Source organism: Coenobita brevimanus, chromosome 101 (genome assembly GCF_032717465.1).
Source record: "Coenobita brevimanus isolate Jiangsu-jjx chromosome 101, ASM3271746v2, whole genome shotgun sequence".
NCBI classification, from domain to species: Eukaryota; Metazoa; Arthropoda; class Malacostraca; order Decapoda; family Coenobitidae; genus Coenobita; species Coenobita brevimanus.
The window spans coordinates 44,374,766-44,398,878 of NC_137054.1; the positions used below are offsets into that span (position 1 = coordinate 44,374,766).

The 24,113-nt window shown below is 42.4% G+C and overlaps 1 protein-coding gene across 1 annotated transcript in view; it reads right to left on the reverse strand.

Annotated features, from left to right (window-relative positions):
- Positions 1–24,113, reverse strand: part of LOC145414965 (G protein-coupled receptor kinase 2-like) — an 854,061-nt gene that overhangs the window by 170,792 nt on the left and 659,156 nt on the right. The window contains exon 10 of the mRNA XM_080284376.1: positions 1,722–1,865. Coding sequence (XP_080140502.1) covers positions 1,722–1,865 — 144 coding nt within the window. The remainder of the gene's footprint in view (positions 1–1,721; positions 1,866–24,113) is intronic.

Below are 24,113 nucleotides of genomic sequence, written 5' to 3' on the forward strand. Positions count from 1 at the left end.
GAGGAAGGTAGAGGTTGAGGAGGATTGTAAAATACTGCAGGAGGATTTGGATAGGATACACGATTGGAGCCGGACGTGGGAAATGAAATTTAATGTAATGTAAAATATTGGAAATGGGTAAAAGTACCAGAAGGCCATCACTGAATTATTTGTTGGGTAATGAATTAATCACAAAAAGGAGAGAAGAGAAAGATTTGGGAGTGCTGGTCCAAGAGAGTTTGTCACCAGAAAGGCACATTAACAAGATAGTTGGAAAGACTTATAAACTCCTGACTAACATAAGAGTAGCAGTTCATTATATGGATAAGGAGATGATGAAAAAATTGATAGTGGCCATGATCCGCCCCAGGTTAGAATATGCAGCGGTAGTGTGGTCCCCACACAAAAAGAAAGATATAAACAAGATTGAGAGAATACAAAGAACAGCAACCAAGATGGTCCCCAGTCTGACGGACCTGTCATACAGAGAGAGGCTGGCAAAACTGGATTTGCCTTCCTTAGAGGAAAGGAGAAAGAGGGGAGACATGATTGCAGTGTTCAGGACCATGGTGGGAGTAGATGAAATTGACAAAGAAGATCTGTTTGTTTGGGATAAGAGAGCAACAAGAGGACACAGAATGAAATTGTAAAAGTCAAGCTGCTTGAAGGATATACCAAGAAATATAGCTTTGCTTACAGAAGTATAGACTTATGGAATAGCCTGGACAAAGAGATCGTCCAGTCTAAAAACTTAAACGAGTTTAAAGTTAAATTTGACTTATTGAGAAACAGCGACGGAAACCAACTAGCATAGTACATTCCGTGTATATCACAATTAGGTATATTAGGTAAATACTTAAATATTTGGAACGACTTAGACAAAGAGGTGGTGCATGAGAAAAACATTCATGTGTGTAAAGGTAAACTTGATAAATGTGGATATGGAGACAGGACAACACGAGCATTGCTCAATTCCTGTATACTACAAATAGGTAAATACACACACACACACACACACACACACACACACTCACAAACAGACACACAGAGGTGGGCAAAAACAATGTCGCTCCCCCCTGGTAAAGGTGGGCAATAAAAATGCAGAGGGTTAAACGTGTAAAGACCAATAAATGGAAACAAATCCTGAGAACAACACATCTTTTGGCTTCTTAAACTCTAAAAACTGATAACTGGCCTAGCCATTGTTAGCAGACCATGAAACTGTTATTTTGTTCTTGAGAAGACCAGAACAAGGAAGAGTAGGAAAGGAGAGGTGGCCACGCAACGGACAGAGGAGAAGAGAAACTTATTTAAAAAAAAAAAAAAAAAAAAAAAAGCTTCAGAAGTTGACACAGGGATAAAATAATGACTGAATATCAATCAGAAGTTCATTTTCATAAACACTGACTTATTCAGGCAAATCATGCTTTTCCTTTTGGACCTTGTGCCCTCCAGGCTGAGAACCACATCCCTACATTGTGTAAGGTTCCAGCACTCTGTGTAAAGAACAGTGTTTCACCCAAATTCAGCCATGGTTCTTCCCATGGCAAGGTGCAAGGAAATACAGCATGCAAGAGAGTTTGGCTCCTAGGTGGACACCAAAGCTGCTCCACGCAGAGTGCACAGCAACACCACATGTAGACTCCTCGTCAGCATACAAAAATACTAACAAACTGGTCAAGTAAATTATGGGCATACATGATGCCAAACACAGAAAAACTGCACCACTGATATTGACTTACGTCTGGAACAAAAGGTGGCTCACACATGCCTGCCTCTAATCTCTTCCAATTTATTGTCTTGAAGAAAGGGTGAGTCTTGACTTCAGCTGCTCCCTGTCGACCTCTTGAGCACCCTAAGCGCTCTCTCACATTCTTTTTCAGCAGCTGTAATTATCATAACAATATATATCTCACATTCTTTTTCAGCAGCTGTAATTATCATAACAATATATATCTCTCCACAAAACATTATAAATTCATGATAATCTAATTTACCAGAGATAAAAACACATGCTCAATTTAACACAATCAGTGTACTTGCATATGAATATATCCACTACAGTATACAAAATCCAGAGTTTTTCTGGATGAACAATGTCCAATGTATAAAACTAAGTACAGTAAAGAGATATGCTGGTAGGTAACTGGCTTTCCAACAAAATGATAATCCATTCTTATCAATAATTGGGAAACTGACACTTCATCCTACCATTCCTACAGTATTTTAAACAAGAGTATTCATACAGCTCCTTCTGAGCAAATGACTTTTATCATACTCATTTTTTTTTTTTTTTTTTTTGCCTAGTCACATCACTCGTCAGCCCAAGAAGTGACCTCACACACAGACTCGGTAAATGATGTCATGAAAGTAGGGTAGGATCCAGCCAGGAAAATCTGCTAAAATGACTTCACTTACTTTTCGATAAATAAATAAGAGAATATATATATATATATATATATATATATATATATACAGTAATCACTCCAATATCCGACCTAATAGAGCCATAGGTAGGTCCGGATATTGGTTCTGTCCGGATATTGGGCCCCAGCTTATGGATTTGTACTTATGGACCCTAACTCAGAGAAACACCTATACAACTCCCTCTGGACATGCATAGCACCTATTTAAGACCCAAATCACACCAATAAGGCACATAAATGACTGAAATAAATGCAAAAGAAACATAAAATGAGGGTTTCGAAGTAGGTTCATACAATAATAAACATTCTGGTGACTGGCTCCTGGACTGGTACTTATGGACCCTAACCTAGCCTAACTCAGAAAAACACCTTCCTACTGCACATGCCTAGCTCCTAACACCCTATTCACACCAATAAAGGACAATAAAGAGTGAAATGAGGTAAGTATAGTATGGAAAAAAGTACAGTATGAAACATTCTTATGTCCGGATAGTGGGGATGTTCGGATATTGGGCGTCCGGATATTAAAGTGATTACTGTATATATATATATATATATATATATATATATACACATATACATATATATGGAGTCTCTGTGGTAAAATGGTAAGAGTGTGCGTTTCGTACACGGGTGAGCCAGGGTTCGTGCCCCGCCAGGGTAATAAACTTTGGGAGTGTTCACCCGGCCATGTACTACATTGGCGGACGCCAGGGGTGCTGTGGTTGAACCAGTGTCGCTTACTATAAAGTATGCTTGCACCCAGTCGGCTTGCGCGGGCCGATTACACTTCGTTCACAGACTACACACACATCCAAAGCCACTCCAACACGACAATTACACTAACAAGGACTTCTCACCTTACATACAATCTCTACTAGACAGCCTAAGCCACTCGGTAGAGATACATTGGCTGTATCGTCCCGACTTCGGTCGGGATAGGCCGGTCCTGCAGTGGATACTCAAACGACTGATGATGATGATATATATATATATATATATATATATATATATATATATATATATATACAGTCGACCCTCTGTCCTTGCGGTTCCTCTGTTTGCAGTTTCAATTGTTCGCGGTTTGTCACCAGGGAAACCAAATCGCCTTTTTTGAAGTACAGAGAAAAATGGAAACACATTCAAATCACGCGCCACATGCTGCATACCGCCCGCAGTTCCACCCGCACCACCCCTGCATTGTTTTGAATCTCTCACGGCAGGCTCTCTCATTCTCAGGTTCCGAGATAATTCGCCATCAAGTCAATTCGCCGTCAAAACATGGATGATTCCCCGTCAGGACAATTCACACCCTGGATGATTCCCCATCATTCTATAAATATACTTATTTTTTAATAATTAATACTTTAATAACTAATTTTCAGGGGGATCTATCAAAGTCTATGTTCATTCAATAGCGTAGGCTTTGGATATCATTTATAAATTGCACTTTTAGCCAATAATTAACGTGTTTCCATTTCGCTGTAGTCGACTTTGAATTATATTCTAGCGTCACCCGTAGCTGTCTTCATTAATTTTCATGGGTACTACAACATCCTGGGTATATTTTAAAACGACTCTGAAGAGGTACAAGTATATATTCATCTATAATGACAATATCCAACGTGTTATTCTGATCGGCCATAGTGGATGCAAACCGTGGGGAAAGATATGGCTGAGCCTCAACAGATGTCACTACATTTATTATAAAAACAATAAACCACCACCACTTTCAAAACTCGTATATTTAAAAGACTGTTGTAGTATGTAAATAAATGACAGGGAATTGTCCTGACGGCGAAAAGTCCTGACAGCGAATTGTCTTGTTATTGTTGTGACTGCGAATTGACTTGACGGTGAATTTAAAAGACTATTATAGTATGTAAATAAATGATGGGGAATCATCCTGACGGCGAATTGTCTTGTTATTGTTGTGACAGCGAATTGACGGCGAATTGTCCTGAAACCCATTCTCACTGTGACCACGCTTGTGTGTGCTTGTACTCGCTGATCTCTCCGTGACACCATCATTTTATCTACCATGGGCCCTAAAGAGCAGACAAGACATATCCTGAAGGCACCCCAAAGCACCAGAAGAAGGTAATGACCCTGTTGGAGATGGTAGAATTGCTGGACAAGTTACGGGAAGGAAAATCCTTGTAATGGTGGTGGAGGGTGAGAGTGTAGCTGCGACGAGCGGTGTGAGCGGCCATCCACCTACATAATTAAACTATTTTTTTCATACTTTAATTATAAATAAAGTGTTTATTGACATGTACACAGGGGTTTTCTTTCATTAACCCCCGAAACGCGGCCATGGACAGCCGACCCCCCCCCACCCCCGGGTGGCGGGGTAGGATCGCGGTCTGAGTACCCGTAGGAAAATATTAAACCTAGAACATTATACTTGGTATGGCAGATAGTACTTACATTCAGCTTTCTCCAGAGACAGGTGTTGAGCCTTCATGGACTACCGAAGGACTTGTGGAGACTTGCAAAGTTGCAAAAGTTGGGTAACAAAATCTTCACTTTCACACCTCCAGCAACCCGGTTTCCCCTCTACCACAGCCTCATTCTGTCACAGTATACTTTATACTACAACGTACAGGTAGTTTGGAATCCGTATGTGTACAATAAGCACTGAAAATAAGGCTAAAATCAACGAAGCGTATGGCCGACATGCAGCGCGGCGGCAGTCTTCCCGTCACTCAACAAACATTTCCATTTTCACAGCTAAAAACACGTATACTACATTATTTTCAATCATATTACTTCCCAAAAGATCACCGCGGCGCGCTTTTATTCTGCCTTACGCCCGTCACTTTATTCTCGTTCCTGTTGGCCGCTCGCACTGACTCGGAAGAGCTGGAACTCGCCATAATGTCATTGTGAAAGCCTACGGTAAACTGACACTAAACAGGGGCAAACCGCGCGAAAAAAAGCTAGTGTGACAACTGGGGAAACAAGCGTTTCCTATTAGCATAAACTGCTTGTGAGAGGAAAGCGCAGATTTACAGTTCTGAGCAGTCAGAGCGCTGCCATATATCAAAGCCAGGCTGGCCTGGCCGAAGTGGTGGGGGGGAGGGGGGAAAAACACGATACTTGGCAACAACGGAGGTCAGTAGTACACAGGTCAAGTATGCTAATTGTAGCTAAAGGGTGGTGGTACTGATAAACAATACCAGCTGGAACATCCTTGCCCGCGTTTATTCAAAATTAACTCGAATCACAAACGCGACGATCCGCCGTTATGTCCTTTTTGGCGATCGTCGCAAACACGACGCTCCGCGTTTAAAGGGTTAAAGAAGGAAATGGGGGGCTAGGGGTGTTTTTAGGGGGGCACCAATTTTACACGGATCTTCAATCTTCCCGGGGGTCTCAGGCACCTAACCCCCGCAAAGACAGAGGGTCGACTGTATATATATTGTGGTAGGTGGGGGCACTCACCATCCACTCACTCGATGTAGTGCTGCTGTCGGGTGTCTGCCCTTTCCTCTCCTCCATCCTTCTTTCCTTCCATCCTCTTCTGTCTTCCTTTACTTCATTCTTTCCTTGTCCTTCTGCCTACAGGTGACTTTACACTCCCTCTTCTGTCTTTCATTGCTTCATTCTTTCCTCTTCCTTCTGCCTGTGGGTGACTCTACATTGAGTGACAAGCCAAATGGTTTCCTGTACACCAGGAAACCATTTACTACGCTGGGTGGTAACCATATAACCAAATTTGGGTGCCTGGTGGTTTAGTGAGTAATTATTGCACTCCAATAGGACTGAGCCGGTGAAACTTTATATCCAAGGGGTGGCTGGGGTTGATTGCTCACGTAATGCCACTCAGGGATGAGTGACGCTGGTCACTCTCATCTTAAATGTCGGGACCAACAGCTAAGCCCCGGACTCCTATGCTCCTCATGGGGCAATGTAGGATTGGATGATGGATGGAGATATATATATATATATATATATATATATATATATATATATATATGATAGATAGATAGATATTAATATATAGGTATATATATATATATAATCAGATATATATAGTATATACACACACACACACACACTGCAAATTGAGTTAAGACCAACACACACTTCCTATGGGAGAGTTGACTGTGTCTGCCTTGTGTTTTCACCTCTACCAAGTGGATTCTTTGGGCAAGAAGTAACTGGCAACTCCTCTGGTGTTGGCGGGAGGTGGTGAAACACTCAGCATGTCAGTGCTTGCCCAGAAGCGAGAGTGGGAGTGTGTGTTCCCATCGCTACGAGCTTGCACCTCCCTCTTTTTTCGTATACATTACTGTTTACCCTGTTATTTTCCTAGGGTCGAGGTGTCATGCCTGGAAAGTACTGCTCAAGGGATGAGAGGGTCCGTATCATTGCATGGAGGCAGGATAATGTCCCAATCAACACGATTTGTGAAAATACTGGACGCAAAAAAATCAACCATCACGAAGTTTCTTGCTGCTGTGTGCGGCCTGCCACCTGATGTCGTACCAGAGCACAAGCATGGCGGTGGAAAGAAGAGGACAACTTCCAGAGGTACAGATATGCTTCTGAAGAGGGATGTAATCAAGAATCCTCAAGTGACAGCAGTAGAATTAAAGAGAATGCATCCCCAGCTGTTACAACACGTCTCAATTCAAACCATCCAACACCGCTTGCAGAAGGAGCTGGGTTTGCCAAGCCACACCACAGCCAAGAAACCGTTTCTTACTGATCACATGAAGAAGCAGCGTAATCAGTTTGCCAAGAAGTACAGTATGCACACTGGACATCGGATGAGTGGAGAAAAGTTATGTTTTCTGATGAAAGCACATTTCAAGCGTTCCAGGTGCATTCTGCCAAGGTTCGGTGCCCTGCCTCCCATAGTCGATATGTCCCTGCTAACACGATGCCGACTGTTAAGCACCCGCAATCAGTAATCGTATGGGGATGTTTCTCAGGTGAAATGGGAAAGGGAGGCCTCTACTTTCTTTGCAAGAACTTGATGATGAATGGGCCGGTGCATTCAAGTTCTGAAAGACCATTTGTTAAACTTTTTTGCTATTCATGGATGCGACTTTTTCATGCACGATTCAGCTCCATGTCAAAAGTCAATAAAGGTGACAAAATGGCTTCAGGATAATTGGAGTGAGGTCCTCGACTGGCCTGGCAACAGTCCGGATCTAAATCTGATAGAACACTGCTGGGCAAAGACGAAGAAATATCATGGCAGAGAAGAAGACACCCAATCTGGACAACCTCAAGAATGAACTGAGATATGTTTGGTGCAAAGAAATGAAATTAGATTACTTTACAGATCTAAGTGATTCCATGCCAAAATGCATCCAACTGATCCTGAAGAACAAGGGAAAAATGATTTCATATTAATGAATGGCATTTCATGAACAAACATTGTGATATACTATGATTTCTGTGTTTTTTAATACCTTGTACGGGGAGATCCTATGTCAATTTGTGGTAACTGTATATATATAAAAAAATATATATAAATATATATATATATATATATATATATAAAAATCTATATATATATATTTATACTATACGGTAACCTCTCAAATAATGCGAGGGTTAGGTTCCTAGAGAGGTTGCTTTAGTTAAAAAAGCGTTATTTAAACATAATTTTCCCATACGAAACAACGGTAATATTGGGGGTTACGTTCCTGGACTCTGGGATACCCATTTGGGGAGTTATGCTTCTCTAAACTTAAAAGCAACAATATTAATTTGAAAGAAAATCCACGTAAAAAACAAAAAAAATATATTTGGGGAGAAATAAAAAACATTTGAGCCCTAGTTGGGCCGAAGCGTTGTTTATTTCTCCCCAAATACATATTGTTTTCGTTTTTTACGTGGATTCTCTTTCAATTCTGCTTCTTTCATGGCATTGTGAAAGTTCCTCAACATTATTAATCCATTAGTAGGTCATAAAACCACTACAGTAAAAGCAATATCTTCATTACAGTAAGTAGGTCACAAACAATAACAACACACAGCCTCACTTCATCTATGCATCACTCGTCGTCTGCTGCTGTCCCTCCTCACCTCGCTCCCCCACCTCCCGTCGCTCCCCACCCTAAATTTGCTATCCTTCCTCTTCCTCTTCCTCTGACTCCCGTGCTACTGGTGATGAAGATAACTCCCTTAAGTTTTCTGTCTTCTTCATAAAGAACTGCTCTATCCTGGTCTAAGTGATTTTCTTCTTTCTGTTCTGCAGCATCAAGTTGTAACAATTTAGATATGCCATCACTTTCCTGGCCAAATTTTGTCCGAAAATTAGCCAAATTGCTCAGAATGGGGCCAAACATCATTTTCGAATATTATAGTTCGAATAAAACCAGCTTAAGCAACAGGCAAATAAAAAATTGTATTTATGCATAAACTGCCACACACGGTCTATCAGCTCGGGACTGTCCAAGGCGCGCGGGGCTAATCTGAAACCATCACATACGTGTAAAGTCACGTCAAATCAAGAAACCGTTGTTAGTGAAACATATCTCCTTAAATATTTGCTAGTGTTAAAACGAAAACGCGTTTTTTAAACTCGCGTTAGTTGAGAGGCTACTGCATACTGTATACAGTGGGCTCGTCTACTGCGCAAGCTCAGAGTGCGTGAATTGCTCTGTGCACGTTACCAAAAATCATAACCAAAAAACCTCGAATGTTCAAGTTTACCTCACAGAACGTGAGATACAGGCAAGAAGTGGCTCAAAAACGCCATTTTCCATTAGTACACGACCCCCCCCCCCCAACACTACACGTCCATCATCACGTGTCGTCATGTTGATGCGCAGAAATTCCCGGGGAATTCTACTGCGCAGCTTTAGGAGGCGGTTGGTGCGCCATTACAGACAAGGCTCGTGCACAGTGCGGATCTGCTCTCTGCACGTAACCTGTCGCGTACAACGTGTTGCTTTTTTTTGCTCCATCCTGGGCTGTACTGTACCTTCACTGCACCATGCCTCCAGCCCCAAGAGTTAAGAAACTCCTCACGCACAAAACCAAGTTAGAGATTACCAAGCTCAAGGAGGAGGGACAAGGAAACACAGTTATCAGGAAAGCCCTGGGATTGGCTGAATCAACAGTGAGGACAGTTTAGAAGAATCGCGATGCCATCAGGGCACTTTTGAAGACATGTGGTGCATCTGAGCTTGACAGCCGTTCCCGGGTGGGAAATCGTGTGATGATACTTATGGAACGGTATCTTGCCACCTACATTATGAGGAAGGCGAAGGAAGGTGTACAACTGAATGGCAGATTTATTCGGAACCAAGCCCAGCTATTTCACAAGGCAGCATCTCGCAAGTTAAATGTGGACAAACCTATCAAGGCATCAGTAGGATGGCTGAACTGTTTTTTGAAACACAAGGAACTCCGTCACATCAAACTGTCTGGCGAACGTGCCTCTGCCGACGAGCTGGCCGTGAGAGAGTATCCTGCGATATTTAGAGCGCTAACTGAAGAAGGACAGTACACCAAGGACCAGATCTACAACGTCAATGAAACATCATTATACTACAAGGCCATGCCCAAATCGACTTGCAACGCTAAAAGACAGAAACAAGCCCCAGGTCGCAAGCTCCAGAAGTGTAAGATGATGGTAATGTTCACTGTACACCTGTCTGGGAGCCACAAGATGAGGCCAGTTGTTGTACACACAGCTTCACACCCAAGGTGCTACAAAACCCTCACGAACATGGACGCAAGTGGCGTGTACTGGTATGAGTCTGCAAATGGCTGGATGACTGGGAACATTATAGCAGACTGGTTAACGAGGTGCTGCGTCCCCGATGCCAGGGTCAAGTGTCGGAAACTTGGCATTTCATTTAAGATGCTCCTTGTGTTTAACAATGAACCAAGTCACCCTCCACACCTAGAAGATCTGTACAAGGATTGTCGAGTTGTGTTTCTGCCGCCCTGCACGATGTCACTAGTGCAGCCACAGGATCAAGAACTGATCGCCACTGTGAAGCACTTCTACCATAAGCAAGTGTACGACTACCTATGCAGGAAGACCGACACACAAGAGGAGCTTCATGCCCTACAAGTTCACAACAAAGACCTCGATGAGAACGGTGTTCCCATACCATCTACGCCAGCAGCTGCATCTCGACCTGCCACACCTGACATGACTGTTGAGGCATTTTGGCGTCATTTCACAGTGAAGGACGCAGTTGACTTTCTCCAACAAGTCTGGTACCAGATTACACCTGCAATGGTCAACCATGCGTGGCGACTGCTCGTACCTTACTTATGCATGACCCACGAGACGGCCATTCAACCACTGGCCGAGGCTGAGGCAGCAACACTGACAGCAGCACAAGCTGTACCAGGTTTCGAGGACGTTACGTTGGCGGACATACGGGAAGTGCACACTGCTACTAAGGAACAGCCTCTCGAGGAAGTCTTGCAACAGATAGATGAGGCTGATGCAGAGCCTGACACTAGGCAGAGTCAAGTTGAGCAGCCTCTTGTGATGGAGGGGAGGACGGAGCTGTATATGTCAAGAATAAGCAAGATCCTTGCTGCCGTGGATAAGCTCAAGGAAGAGGTGAAGGAACAGGAAGTCAGCAACCTAAGAATGGAGGAGGTTCTCGATGGTATCAACAAAGTCTTCCAATTCTACACAGACAGGCACAGGCAAGAAATAAACAGGAGAAGACAGACGCTCAGAACAAGTCACACACAGCGGGCTCAAGTTAGTGAAAGTGAGGAACCAGTTCCTGTTGAGGATTAAGAGGATGCAATGTCAGATGTGTCAGTACTGGACTTCGAGGGTTTTATGGCCGAAGTAAGTGACTTTGAGGCTCCCGGGGAAGGTGCTCAGGAGGAGTCTGTGGAGGGAAGTGTTGGTGCAGGGGGGGGGGGGGGGGCACTGTAAGTGTTACCGTGCATTGGAACCCCTGTTATTTAAGTCCATCAGGCCTGTTGTCTACTGTTGTTAAGGTGACTGCCCATATTTTTGCTATTGTAGCTATATCTGTAGTACAATGTCTCAAAAATATGACCTTTTTATATCTTTAAGGACCAAAAAATCTCCATGTATGAGGGGGTACTGCCCATATGCTATTTTTCTCATAAGATTATGTATTCTCAGTGCACGAGAACCAGGACCCCCCTAACCTCTCACGCACTGTGCGAGCCTATTGTATGTATATATATATATATATATATATATATATATATATATATATAGTGTACTGAGATGGTATGGTCATGTGGAGAGAATGGATAACAATAGAGTGGTAAAGAAGGTATATCTGAGCGAATTCGAAGGAGGGAGGAGGCGAGGTAGGCCAAGGAGAAGGTGGAGAGATATGGTGGATGAATGTGTGAGAAAGAGAGGTTTGGAAGTCGGTGAGGCTAGGACACTGACAGGAGATCGAGATGGCTGGATGAATTTTGTGAGAAGTGCATGATCAGGGATTTTTGGCACCCCTTTTTAACGTGGCAGCATCTGGATTGACTCAGTCAGATACAATTATGTGAAGCTACAGAACGTGGTGAATGTTTTTGGCGTATCCGATAGAGCCAGGATTCCAAGGGCTTGAATGATGAGTGAATGGAAGCATGGCCCATTGGACTGGGCAATTTTGAGCTGTCTGGACATTGCTACTCCTCACCCTGCCCTTGGGTGGGAAAGGAGGTCCAGATGATGATGATGATGATGATATATATCCATCCATCCATCATCCAATCCTACATTGCCCCATGAGGAATGTAGGAGCCCGGGGTTAGGCAAGTTGGTACTGACATTTAAGATGATAGTGACCAGCCTCACTCATCCCCGAGTGGCATTACATGAGCAATAACCCCAACCACCCCTTGGATATAAACCTTCACCAGCTCAATCCAACTGGAGAGCTGCAATTACCCACTAAACCACCATGCACCATAATCTGGTTATATGGTTACCACCCAGCATAGTAAATGGTTTCCTGGTGTACAGGAAACCATTCGGCTTGTCACTCAGTGTAGAGTCACCCATATGCAGAAAGAACAGGAAGGAATGAAGGAAAGATGGGCAAAAGAGGAAGTTAATGACGAAGCACCTATCTCTGAGCTGAGACAAAGTATAATGCCTACCATCATCATCATCACATATAAAAGATTGATTATGAATGTGTTAAATGTTAGTTTTGTTGACATCTGAGTATGCAAACTTTATCAAACAAATTTCTTCAATCAGTGCTTGACCAGGCTGTTCCGCCGTATTTAATGTTTTGGTCGGTCAGCTGATCTGTGTCTACTTGGCTGAGCTTTATTTTGCTCGATCTGCAGTGTACGGTATTGCCCAAGTAGACACAAGGCTGATCACCCTCCCGTTTTTTGTGCCTATTGTTATGTGTAATACATGCACTGACTGACTGCTTGACTGTGTGCATGTGTAAAGTGGGATAAATGGGGAAAAGTGGGGTGAAAAGGGGGACTTTGGGCGAACATCCAGAACCAAATTCCATTTTTCCCACAGGTTTAATTATTTGTATGCAGGGGCATGCCCAGGAATTTTCTAAGGGGGGGGCCCTAGTGAGGTGAGATCAGGTAATCCGATAATTACAGGGAGGTCATATGCAGGTTTAGAGTCAGGGAGCTGCTGGCTCATGTGTTACTCTTTGTTTGTACTTGCCAGCTTTTCATGTCTTGCTGTTATAGAAAAAAATATATATAAATTTTTAAAGGACCCAGAGAGCTAAGGGGGGGGCCTGGCCCCCTCCCCCTGGGTGCACCCCTGTTTGTATGGCACAGTTTTCTATGGCGCAGGCTTGGTCCAGAACCAATTAGCCACGCCTTAGGCAACTTGACTGTGTGTATATATATATAAATATATATCCATCCATCCATCCATTCATCATCCAATCCTACATTGCCCCATGAGGAGCGTAGGAGCCCGGGGCTAGGCAGTTGGTCCTGACATTTAAGATGAGTGACCAGCCTCACTCATCCCTGAGTGGCATTACATGAGCAATCAACCCCAACCACCCCTTCACCGGCTCAATCCGATTGGAGTGCAATAATTACCCACTAAACCACCAGGAACCAAAATTTGGTTATATGGTTACCACCCAGCATAGTAAATGGTTTCCTGGTGTTCAGGAAACCATTTGGCTTGTCACTAAGTGTACTGTAGAGTCACCCACAGGCAGAAAGAAGAGGAAAGAATGAAGGAAAGACAAAAGAGGGAGTGTAAAGTCACCCGTAAGCAGAAGGACAAGGAAAGAATGAAGGAAAGAAAGACAGAAGAGGATGGAAGGAAAGAAGGATGGAGGAGAGGAAAGGGCAGACACCCAACAGCAGCACTACATCGAGTGAGTGGATGGTGAGTGCCCCCACCCACCACTAAATATATATATATATATATATATATATATATATATATATATATATATATCTATCTATCTATTGCCAGACGCCATAATCCCGTAAGGGGTGGTCATTTGACTTTGAGTTATTTGTTTTACGGGGAGGGACACTAACCCTCCACCAACCCACTTGTTGACACGTAGGGAGCATGTATGGTTTGGTTATATGGTTACCACCCAGCGTTGTAAATGGTTTCTTGGCTTATATGAAACCATTTGGCTTGTCACTCAATGTAAAGCCACCTGTAAGGGAAAGAAAAGCAGTAAGAAGTGACAGGAAAGATGGATATAAATCCTGTACACCAAGCTGATTTATTTTCTGCTATCACCAGCCTTAATACTAACAGGGTACATAGGCCTGATGGAGTCCCTCCTGTTGTCCTGAAGAACTGTGTTCTTGTGCTTACACCCTGCCTAGGTAAACTCTTTCACCTTTGTCTGTCAACTTGTAACTTTCCTTCATGCTGGAAGTTTGCTCTCATTCAGCCAGTCCTGAAGAAGGGTGACCATTCCCAACCGTCTAACTATCGTCCAATTGCTTTAACATCTTGTGTCTCAAAAGTTTTTGAGTCAGCTCTTAACAGAAAAATTTTAAAGCATCTTTCCTATCACAACCTTCTTTCAGATTGTCAGTATGGGTTCCGTCAGGGACGCTCCACTGGCGATCTTCTGACCTACCTTTCAGACCCCTGGTCATCCTCCTTTCGGGACTTTGGTGAAAGCTTTGCCATCGCACTTGACATCTCAAAGGCTTTTGATCAAGTCTGGCATAAATCTTTAATTTCCAAACTGCCCTCTTACGGTTTCTATCCTTCTATCTGTGCCTTCATCTATAACTTCCTTTCTGGTCTTTCTATACCTGCTGTTGTAGACGGCCATTATTCTTCTCCTAGATCTATCAACAGTGGTGTTCCTCAGGGCTCTGTCCTGTCATCGACTCTCTTCCTTTTATTCATCAGTGACTTTTAAGCTGTACATGTAACCCTATCCACTCGTGATGATTCCACCCTTCACCTTTTCATTTGGTTCCTGCAACGTCCATCTCAGCAGTTACTTCAACAAACAAGGGATGAGGATATATATATACATATATATATATATACTGTGTATATATATATATATATATATATATATATATATATATATATATATGTATATATATATATATATATATATATATATATATATATATATATATATATATATATACACTACAGTAAAACCTCGATTTAATGGCACCCTAGAAGGCCCTGAGCATGCCAAAAAAAACTAAATTCCATCAGATTGGGGCTTACAGCTCTCGATACCCCCAGAACTCACGCTAACACATTTTAACACATTTTTAAGCATGTAAACATGTGAAGACATACAAAATCAATAAAAAAATTTTATATTTAGAACAAAAGAAAGCAGGTAGGTGTGGTGTTGTAGTAAAGTACAGTACAGTAATCCAGGTAAGTACAGTACAGTAGAGTCTTCATACAACACAAAATAGGTTATGCTGAACCACGTGCAAAATCGATTTCGCTCTAAAATGTGACATATACAGTAATCCCCGTACTATCCGGACGCCCACTTTCCGCACATCCCCACTTACCGGACATTGTGGGCCTGGACCTTCGGAACCCAAAAATGGCCAAAAAAAGAAAAAATCCCCCCCAAATCCAAATTTTTTCCCACCCATAATTTGAAATTGCCGCGCGACGCCAAACAGCTGTTTATACCACAGTCCCTTCACCCCTTCCTTCCTCCCCCCTCCCCTGTCAGGGTTGCCATTTGGTATTTTTCATTACCAAATGTGGGCCAATTTGGTAATGAAAAATTTGTTTGGTAATGAATCTGAGTAATGCATTACCAAACGGATTTTTCACATGTATGAGGATACACAGGACAGAGATGGTGGATTGTTTGCTCTCTCTGATTAATCTGCTAACATACATAGCGTGAAAATAACCAACATGCTGTTAATTAATACAAAGAGTGATTATATGTATTTCCACTTGTATATATAATTACAGTAGTGAAGAATTGTGAAGAATAAATGCTAGCATTATGAATTTGGTAATGAAAAGTTAAATTTGGTAATGAAAATTAAGGAGTTTGGTAATGTGGCCGTTGCGATCAGGCAACTCTGTTTCCCCCTCACCAACACCCAAACAGTTATTGCCTAACTTCGATCACGAGTGGTAGCATATCGTAACGGGAGCCACACGTGCTCATTTTTTTTTTTTTTAATAAACAGAGAATAAACTGCAATACCTCGCTACTAGACCACACGGGAATTTACAATGTTGTGCAGTGTTAAGAAATTAGAATTTAGAGTTCAAAGGATTAACTGTGGAGTGCAAATGGTGGTTGAAACTGGCCTGGTGCAATTAATAATGTGCAGTGTTAAACAGTTATAACTCACAGTGCAAAGAATTACTGTAAGTGCAGCACAACACTGGATTACTGTACGTGCTTCAAGAGCATTGTCACCACTGCCAACCCCTTACAAAAGGCAGCAACAAACGTGCTATAATTACCCTGGATGACGTACAGTCACTTCAAATTCCTCATTCTTTGGTTCCTTTTCATTTATTTCAAGCTTTATGTCCATTATTGGTGTGAATAGGGTCTTAAATAGGCTTAAATATGTGCTATGCATGTCAGGTAGGGAGTTATTTAGGTGGCTTTCAAAATTAGGCTGGGTTAGGGTCCATAAGTACCAGCTCAGGAGCCAGGGACTTGTTGCAAGTACCCAGAATGTTTAATATTGTATAAACTCACCTCTAAAACCTCATTTTGTGGTTCTTTGCATTTATTTCAGTCTTTTAAGTCCCTTATTGGTGTGATTTGGGTCTTAAATAGATGCCATGGAAGTCCAGAGGGAATTGTATAGGTGTTTTTCTGAGTTAGGGTCCATAAGTACATGTCCAGGAGGCTGGGGCCCACTATACGGACAGGACTACTTTCCGGACATGCCTTTGGCTCTATTACATCGGATAGTGGAGGGATTACTGTATTTACATGTAAAATAGGAGGTTAGGTTCTAGGAGCCTCATATTTTTCATTAAAAATATATTTAATGATAGATTATTAGAAATACGTCTGTCTTAAGACCCCGAAGACAGTGTGTTTACATACGACCTCACTGACTGGACACATCAATGCATAGCTACTGCATTCCAAGCTAACCTACCCGATTAGTTTTGATCCCTAATACTCCCCATAAAAATTTTAATCACCCAGGATTGCCACTAAGCCTCTTGACAGTCCTTATTAGAAATCAAGCATAAACTTGATCTAAACAACACGTGAATAATGGCCGGTCAGCATCACGCATATTTCGTCATGAATCACTTTCGGTACTAATAAAAAAAAAATGCAGTGTGAAACTTTTTGAAGGCCGTTAGTCATCAACGATAAAGGAAAAAAAAAACTATAAAGAAGTCATCAGCATGGAGAGATTGCGTATCTCACTTCTCAAATACAGACGAATGCAGAAATCGTGAAAAATAAACAAGTCGGCCAAACAGTATAATTTGTATGACAGTATAATTCACAAGAACTGAACTCACATGATTATCTTGCCTAACTGTTTATGTCAACATATAGTGTCTTCACGTATCATGAGATCCGAATTTACTTGACCAAAGATCATCAGTTTATAACAAAAAGATTGAGCACAAAGCTATTTTTTCTTCTTTTTTTCACACTCATTGCATGAAAGGGAATTACATGAATTTCACTGCTCCATCATTAATTTTTTTTCTCCAGCAAAGACTATCCACAGCATTTAAGCTGCAATGCCACACACCACTTCATCCAACAATTTTACATTTTCATTAAGAGTAAATGCTTTTCTTGTGTTCATAGCACTTTCAGAGTGCTTAGGCATAACTAAAGTTAGTTTGGAACCACGTGCTTAGTTCTGAGAAGAAATGAGGAGCAAGGAAATGAGCAAATATACTTATCACAGCGACCGTTCGCACAAGACTGAGGTAGGCAGCAGGCTGTGGCTGGTGGTATGGGGGTCATGTGGGTCGGGTCAGGTCGAGGAAACCAATCAGTGACCGACAAAAGCATACGAGTTGTATCTGGAAATCCAGTACCAAAACACCCATTTCCCACAGTTTCTCTCGCACAATTGAGTGGTATTACCGTGCTATTATATAATTATGGGAGAAATTAAATGCTCGTGTTATTGTAAGATCGTTGTTTCGTTTGGTCTTAAATCGCGACTCTACTGTACAGTAATCCAGGTGGCCTAAGTACAGTAATCCAGCTAAGTTGGATGGCAGGTTGGAGTAGAATAGGTGGCACTACGCAAATAAGATCACTAAGTTAAGAAGTCTATAACACTAGTTCCTAAATCTAACCTTACATGCTAATTTTTTTCACTTTGGGGTCAGGCTAAGCGGAAGGAAGACTGGGTGAGCATAAACATACCCAGCTGGCGGGAAACTGCAAACAGACACTCGAGATGCATGCGGTGTCCACCACATTTGAATTTCTTCCTAATTTATACCCATTTTGGGGGTTTTAAAATATTTTTTGCATAAATATTCCTCGGGAGATTTGTGCCATTAGTTTGGGGTTGCTGTTAGAATGAATGCTGTTAAATCGAGGTTTTACTGTACATCCCCACATTAGGCGAGTTCCGAGTACGCAATGCCCCTTGTACGCGAGGACCTTTTTTTTTTTTTTTTTTTTTTTTTTTTTTGTACGTGAATTGAACTCCTTGTAAGCGAGACGGGCAGTGAAGAGTGGCCCAAATCCAGGGTTACCCCAAGTACGTGACATTGCCCCCACGAGAAGAGATAACAGTTACTTACGCTCCGCCCACCTTGTGACGTCGATGCTGAGCACTCGTCATGTGATGCCCATATGCGCCGCTTGGAGGGTGGTGAGCGTCCCAGCAGAGGAAACACACACCCACAGAGGGTACACTCGCTGTTCCAGTTACGTCCCCGTGTACTCTGAGGCTATTTTTTTTGTGAGCTAGGATGTCTGCCCCCTCCTCCAGGAAGAAGTGCATCACCCATGCCATGAAGATGCAAGTTATTAGGAAGAAGGAGAGTGGGAAGGGTAACATGGCCATTGGCAAGGAACTAGGCTTGGCAGAATTGTCCGTGCGAACTGCGTATATAGGCTAACAGGGAGGCCATAAAGAAGACTGTGAAGACATATGGGATGGCGGTATTGGACGGGAGAAGCAGGCTGACCAATCAGGCTATAATTCTTATGAAGCAGTACCTGGCTACAATTATCCTGAGGAAGGAGAAGGAAGGAGTTCTACTGAACAGGTGCTACATCAAGAACCAGGCCAAGATTTTCTACAAAGCTGCAGCTCGACGTTTGCTGTAAAGAAACCATTTAAAGCCTCCGTGGGATGGCTTTGCTGCTTTCTAAAGAGGAAGGAGCTACATCACATTCGCCTCACAGGGGAGCGTGCATCAGCGGATGAAATGGTGGCCAGGGATTATCCAGCCATCCTAAAGGGGATAATCAACGAGGGCAGCTACAGCAGGGACCAAATTTATAACACTGATGAAACAGCCCCATACAACAAGGCTATGCCGAAGTGTACTTATATCAGTAAGCTACAGCACCAGGCCCGGGGCAGAAAAATCAACAAGAGCAGGATAAGTCATATTCGCTGTGAACTTCTCTGGCTCACACAAGATGCGTTCTGTTATGGTGCATACCACAGCACACCTCAGATGTTACAAGAATCTTCGCTGCATGGATGACAGCAGGGTATATTGGTACAGCGACTCCAATGGTTGGATGACGCGTAGCATCATTTCTGAGTGGCTGTTGTGGCATTTCATCCTTGATGCCAAGGCTAAATCCCGGAAACTTGGCATCCCCTTCAAGGTGCTTCTCATTCTCGACAATGCCCCAAGTTATCCAACCTGGCTAGACCTCAGCAAGGAATGCAAGATCGTTTTTCTGCCCCCAAGAACGACCTCTCTCATCCAATCGCTAGACCAGGAGTTGATTGCAACGGTCAAGCAGCTATACCACCAACGCCTCTATGATCACTTCCACAGCAAGACCGACAGCTGTGAGGAACTGCAGGCAATTCTTGACTTGAACACAGTTGGGAGTGATGTCATGGACGCTGAGGATGGTTTGGACTCGCTACCCACTTCATCCTCACCATGAACAGCACCCACACAATCAACTTCAACTCCTGAGAAGACTATTATAGCTTTTTGGCGGTCATTCAATCTTAAGGATACCATCACTCTCTTGTTGTCCTCTTGGGCAGATATAACCACTGCAACAATTAATCATGCTTGGCGCCTCCTCCTACCGCACCTGTGTGAAATCGCACCAGGAAGCAGCTTTCAGTCCCTGGCCGCTGCCGAGGCAGCCACTCTCACAAGTGCACAAGTTGTGCCCGGGTTTCAGGCCGTCTCACTAGAGGAGATCAGGGGTTTACATTTGGCAGCAACAGAGCAGGATCCCCAGGAAATCGTGCAGCGAGTGGACGAGGCCGATGCAGAGCAGGAGATCGCAGCAGAAAAGCCAGCAACACCAGTGATGGAGAGTAAAGATTTGTCCATGATGGAGATCAGCTGGGTACTGTGTGCCCTTGATAAATTCAAGGAAGAATTCAGGGACATCGAATGCTCTCAGTTGCGAGTGGAGGAGGTGATGTCTTCACTTGACAGAACCTTCTGCTACTACACCGACAAGCACAACCAGGAAGTAAACAGACACAAGCAAATACTCATCACGCGTTTCTATCGGCCTGAACAAAGCGAGGAATCACTCCAACATCAGAAGAGCCATATCCTGAGGAGGATCAAGAGACTGATTCGATGTCTGAGGTGTCATAAATAGACCTTGAAGGGTTTATGAATGAAGTGAGTGCACTAGGTGGAGAAAGTGTCAAAAGTGCTGGTGACAAAAGTGATGAGGAAGGTGGTGTGTCTGGTGATCCAGGAGATGCACGCTACGTGCCTCATCCTGCCTCGGATCCTCTTCTTACCTCCATCACGCCTGTTGTCCTCTTGGGTAAAGGCGAACACCCATATTCTTGTTGGTTTAGTTAAGACATATTCTTGTTGATTTACCTAGTAAAGCCATAATCTTGTTGGTTTACTTTATCTTAGGTAATATGTCTTACGATAGTTTCCCTGTACAGCACAATATTTAGGTCTGAAAAGGGTCTCAAGGGTTGCCCACGAAGGAGGATGCCGCCCATATGTAATTATTCCCAATTCATGCATTCATAGAACGCGAATTCCTAGTATGCGACGTCCTCTGCCGCCCATATAGGCGTGTACTAGAGGGATGTACTGTGTACAGTATATATATATATATATATATATATATATATATCCATCCATCAATCATCCAATCCTACATTGCCCCATGAGGAGCGTAGGAGCCCAGGGCTAGGCAGTTGGTCATGACATTTAAGATGAGAGTGACCAGCCTCACTCGTCCACGAGTGGCATTACACGAGCAATCAACCCCAACCACCCCTTGGATATAAAATTTCACCAGCTCAATCTGATTGGAGTGCAATAATTACACACTAAACCACCAGGCACCAAAATTTGGTTATATGGTTACCATCCAGCGTAGTAAATGGTTTCCTGGTGCATAGGAAACCATTTGGCTTGTCCCTCAGTGTAGAGTCACCCACAGGCTGAAGGAAGTGGAAAGAATGAAGGAAAGAAAGACAGAGGAGGGAGTGTAAAGTTACCTGTAGGCAGAAGGATAAGGAAAGAATGAAGGAAAGAAAGACAGAAGAGAATGGAAGGAAAGAAGGACGGAGAGGAAAGGCCAGACACCCGAGAGCAGCACTACATCGAGTGAGTGGATGGTGAGCGCCCCCACCTACCATAATATATATATAGATATATATATATATATATATATATATATATATATATATATATATGTTTTGTGAGTTTTATGCCAGGTCCCCCTTTTTTGGATAAGAGCTAAGGCGTTGCCCCTGGGTAGAGGACTTTGGTTTGAAGCGTGTAGCATTTTATGACCGGATGCCTTTCCTGATGTCTACCAATGACTCTTGGGTGGATTCGATCCTCCAACCCTTCGGTCAGAGCGGAGCGCTTTAACCAACTGAGCCACGGCTGCTACATACTGTATATATATATATACAGTAGAAGTCCTATTTTTCAGCATCTATGGGACCAGGCTAGTGCCGAAAAATCAAAATTGCCGAATTATCAAAAACCCTACCCACTCAATACCTTATATGTTTCGGTGAACACTATAATCACCACTCATATCATTACAAATGTGCTTGGAGAGAGTACTGTATACTGTTTGATACTATACAATACCGTAATGAATACAGCTCTATACATGAATATGAAAAATAAAGAAATTAGTGAACATACTGTATATAAATGTAATGGTACAGTAGGCCTACAAGTTCACATGCACTTACCTAAACTTATAGTAGGTTCCTTAATTACGTATGTACAATAGAAGGGGTTGATTGGACTCTGCTACTGCTGGAAGAAGTCCCCAGCAGTAGAGGGTCCTCATGGAGAATTTCAAGACTGACGAAAAAAATCGGAAAATCTGCCGAACGATCAGAGATTTTCGTAAATGGGACTATTTCTCAAAACTGCCGAAATAACAGATTTGCCGGGGAATTGGATGCCGAAGAATTGGACTTTTACTGTATATATATATATATATATATATATATATATATACCGTATTTCGCGGCATGTAAGACGCAGCATTGTGAAAGACGCACCCTAATTCTGGCAGGGCAGTTCTGTGAAAAAAAAGTTTGCCCCAACCAAGACTGCAGTAAGGTTTCTTGATAAGAGCCATTACCACACAGATACACACTCACCTTTCAGAATCTATTCATTACTGATCATCAGCCTTTGGTTTCTTTTTTTATATACAAAGAATGGTACAGGAAAAGAAAACAATGCCCCTTCATGACAAAACGTGACTGATATGAGCCACTATCACTTAGATACAACGCTCACCTTTCAGAATCTATTCATTACTGCTCATCATCCTTTAGTTTCTTCTTTTATGTACAAAGAATGATACAGGAAAAGAGAAAACAAAACCCCGTCTTAACAAAACGTGACTTCAAACCACGAGGCCATCTCACCTTTGTTGATAAATATGTATCAGTAAACTGATATAAACACTGTTTTTAATATTTTATGAATTTAAAACCACAAATGAAGTCAATAAACTCTATTCTTTCATTCACTGACGAAAACATAAAGTACAATGAATGTTCACATCAGTTCATTTATCCTAAAAGAACCCCGTCATATTCCACACCTGTTACGGAATTTCCTCACATTGCCTTGACTCAAGCACAATATCAGACGACTACCATCATTAATCATGTACTCTAACTAACCTGTAATTACCTCCACAAATAATATAAAAAGGTAGCACTTGTAAATACACAAATTACAATGTTTTACAACCAAAGTTCAATATAGCAAGGCTGCTTGGGAACAGGATAGACAGCTGTTTTTACTCTCTTCTCTCAGTATCACTCTTCACTGTCAGCTATGTTTGCCTTGCAGCATCAACAATTAAAAATGCATGCTTCACTGATCATAATTTACTATAAACATTCATTTCAAAACATAGTGAGTATGGTGAAAACATCCATTGTTTCACCTTAGTAACACTGCTGCCTCCCAGTCGCTAGACAGCAGTGTCTACCCCTTCCTCTCAGTATCACTTCCTCACTGTCAGCGATGTTTCCCTTGCAGCATCAACAATTAAAAATACGTTCTTCACTGATCACAATTTACTAAAAACAGACATTCATCTCAAAACATGTCGAGAATGGTGAAACTATCTCTTAGCAACACTGCTGCATCCCAAGCGCTAGACAACTGGCTCAACCCTCTTCTCCCAGTATCACTCCCTTACTGTCAGCTGTTTTCCTTGCAGCATCAACAATTAAAAATGCATATTTCTCTTACCAGAATTTGCTAAAAACAGATATCCATCTCAAAACATTCGAGCACTGTAAAAACATCCATTTGTGGTCTTAACACTGCTGCCTCCTAGTCGCTATGGTACACACACACACACACATGCACACATGTACACACCACATGCAACATTTGCTCACCTCTGAAACATTTACATCAGTCCGTTTTGGAGTACCCAGCGGCTTAATTATATGCCAAAAACATCAAAATGTATTTGGTTGTTCAATATAAATATCATCACTTAAGGACATGAAACATCTCAAACAATTTATTCATCCAAACATCGTCAGTGCAACACTAAAGGTGTACAGCACCACTGATCCTAAATTTTCCATGGCTGCATCTGTCATGATCACCTAAAACCTATATTCACTTTA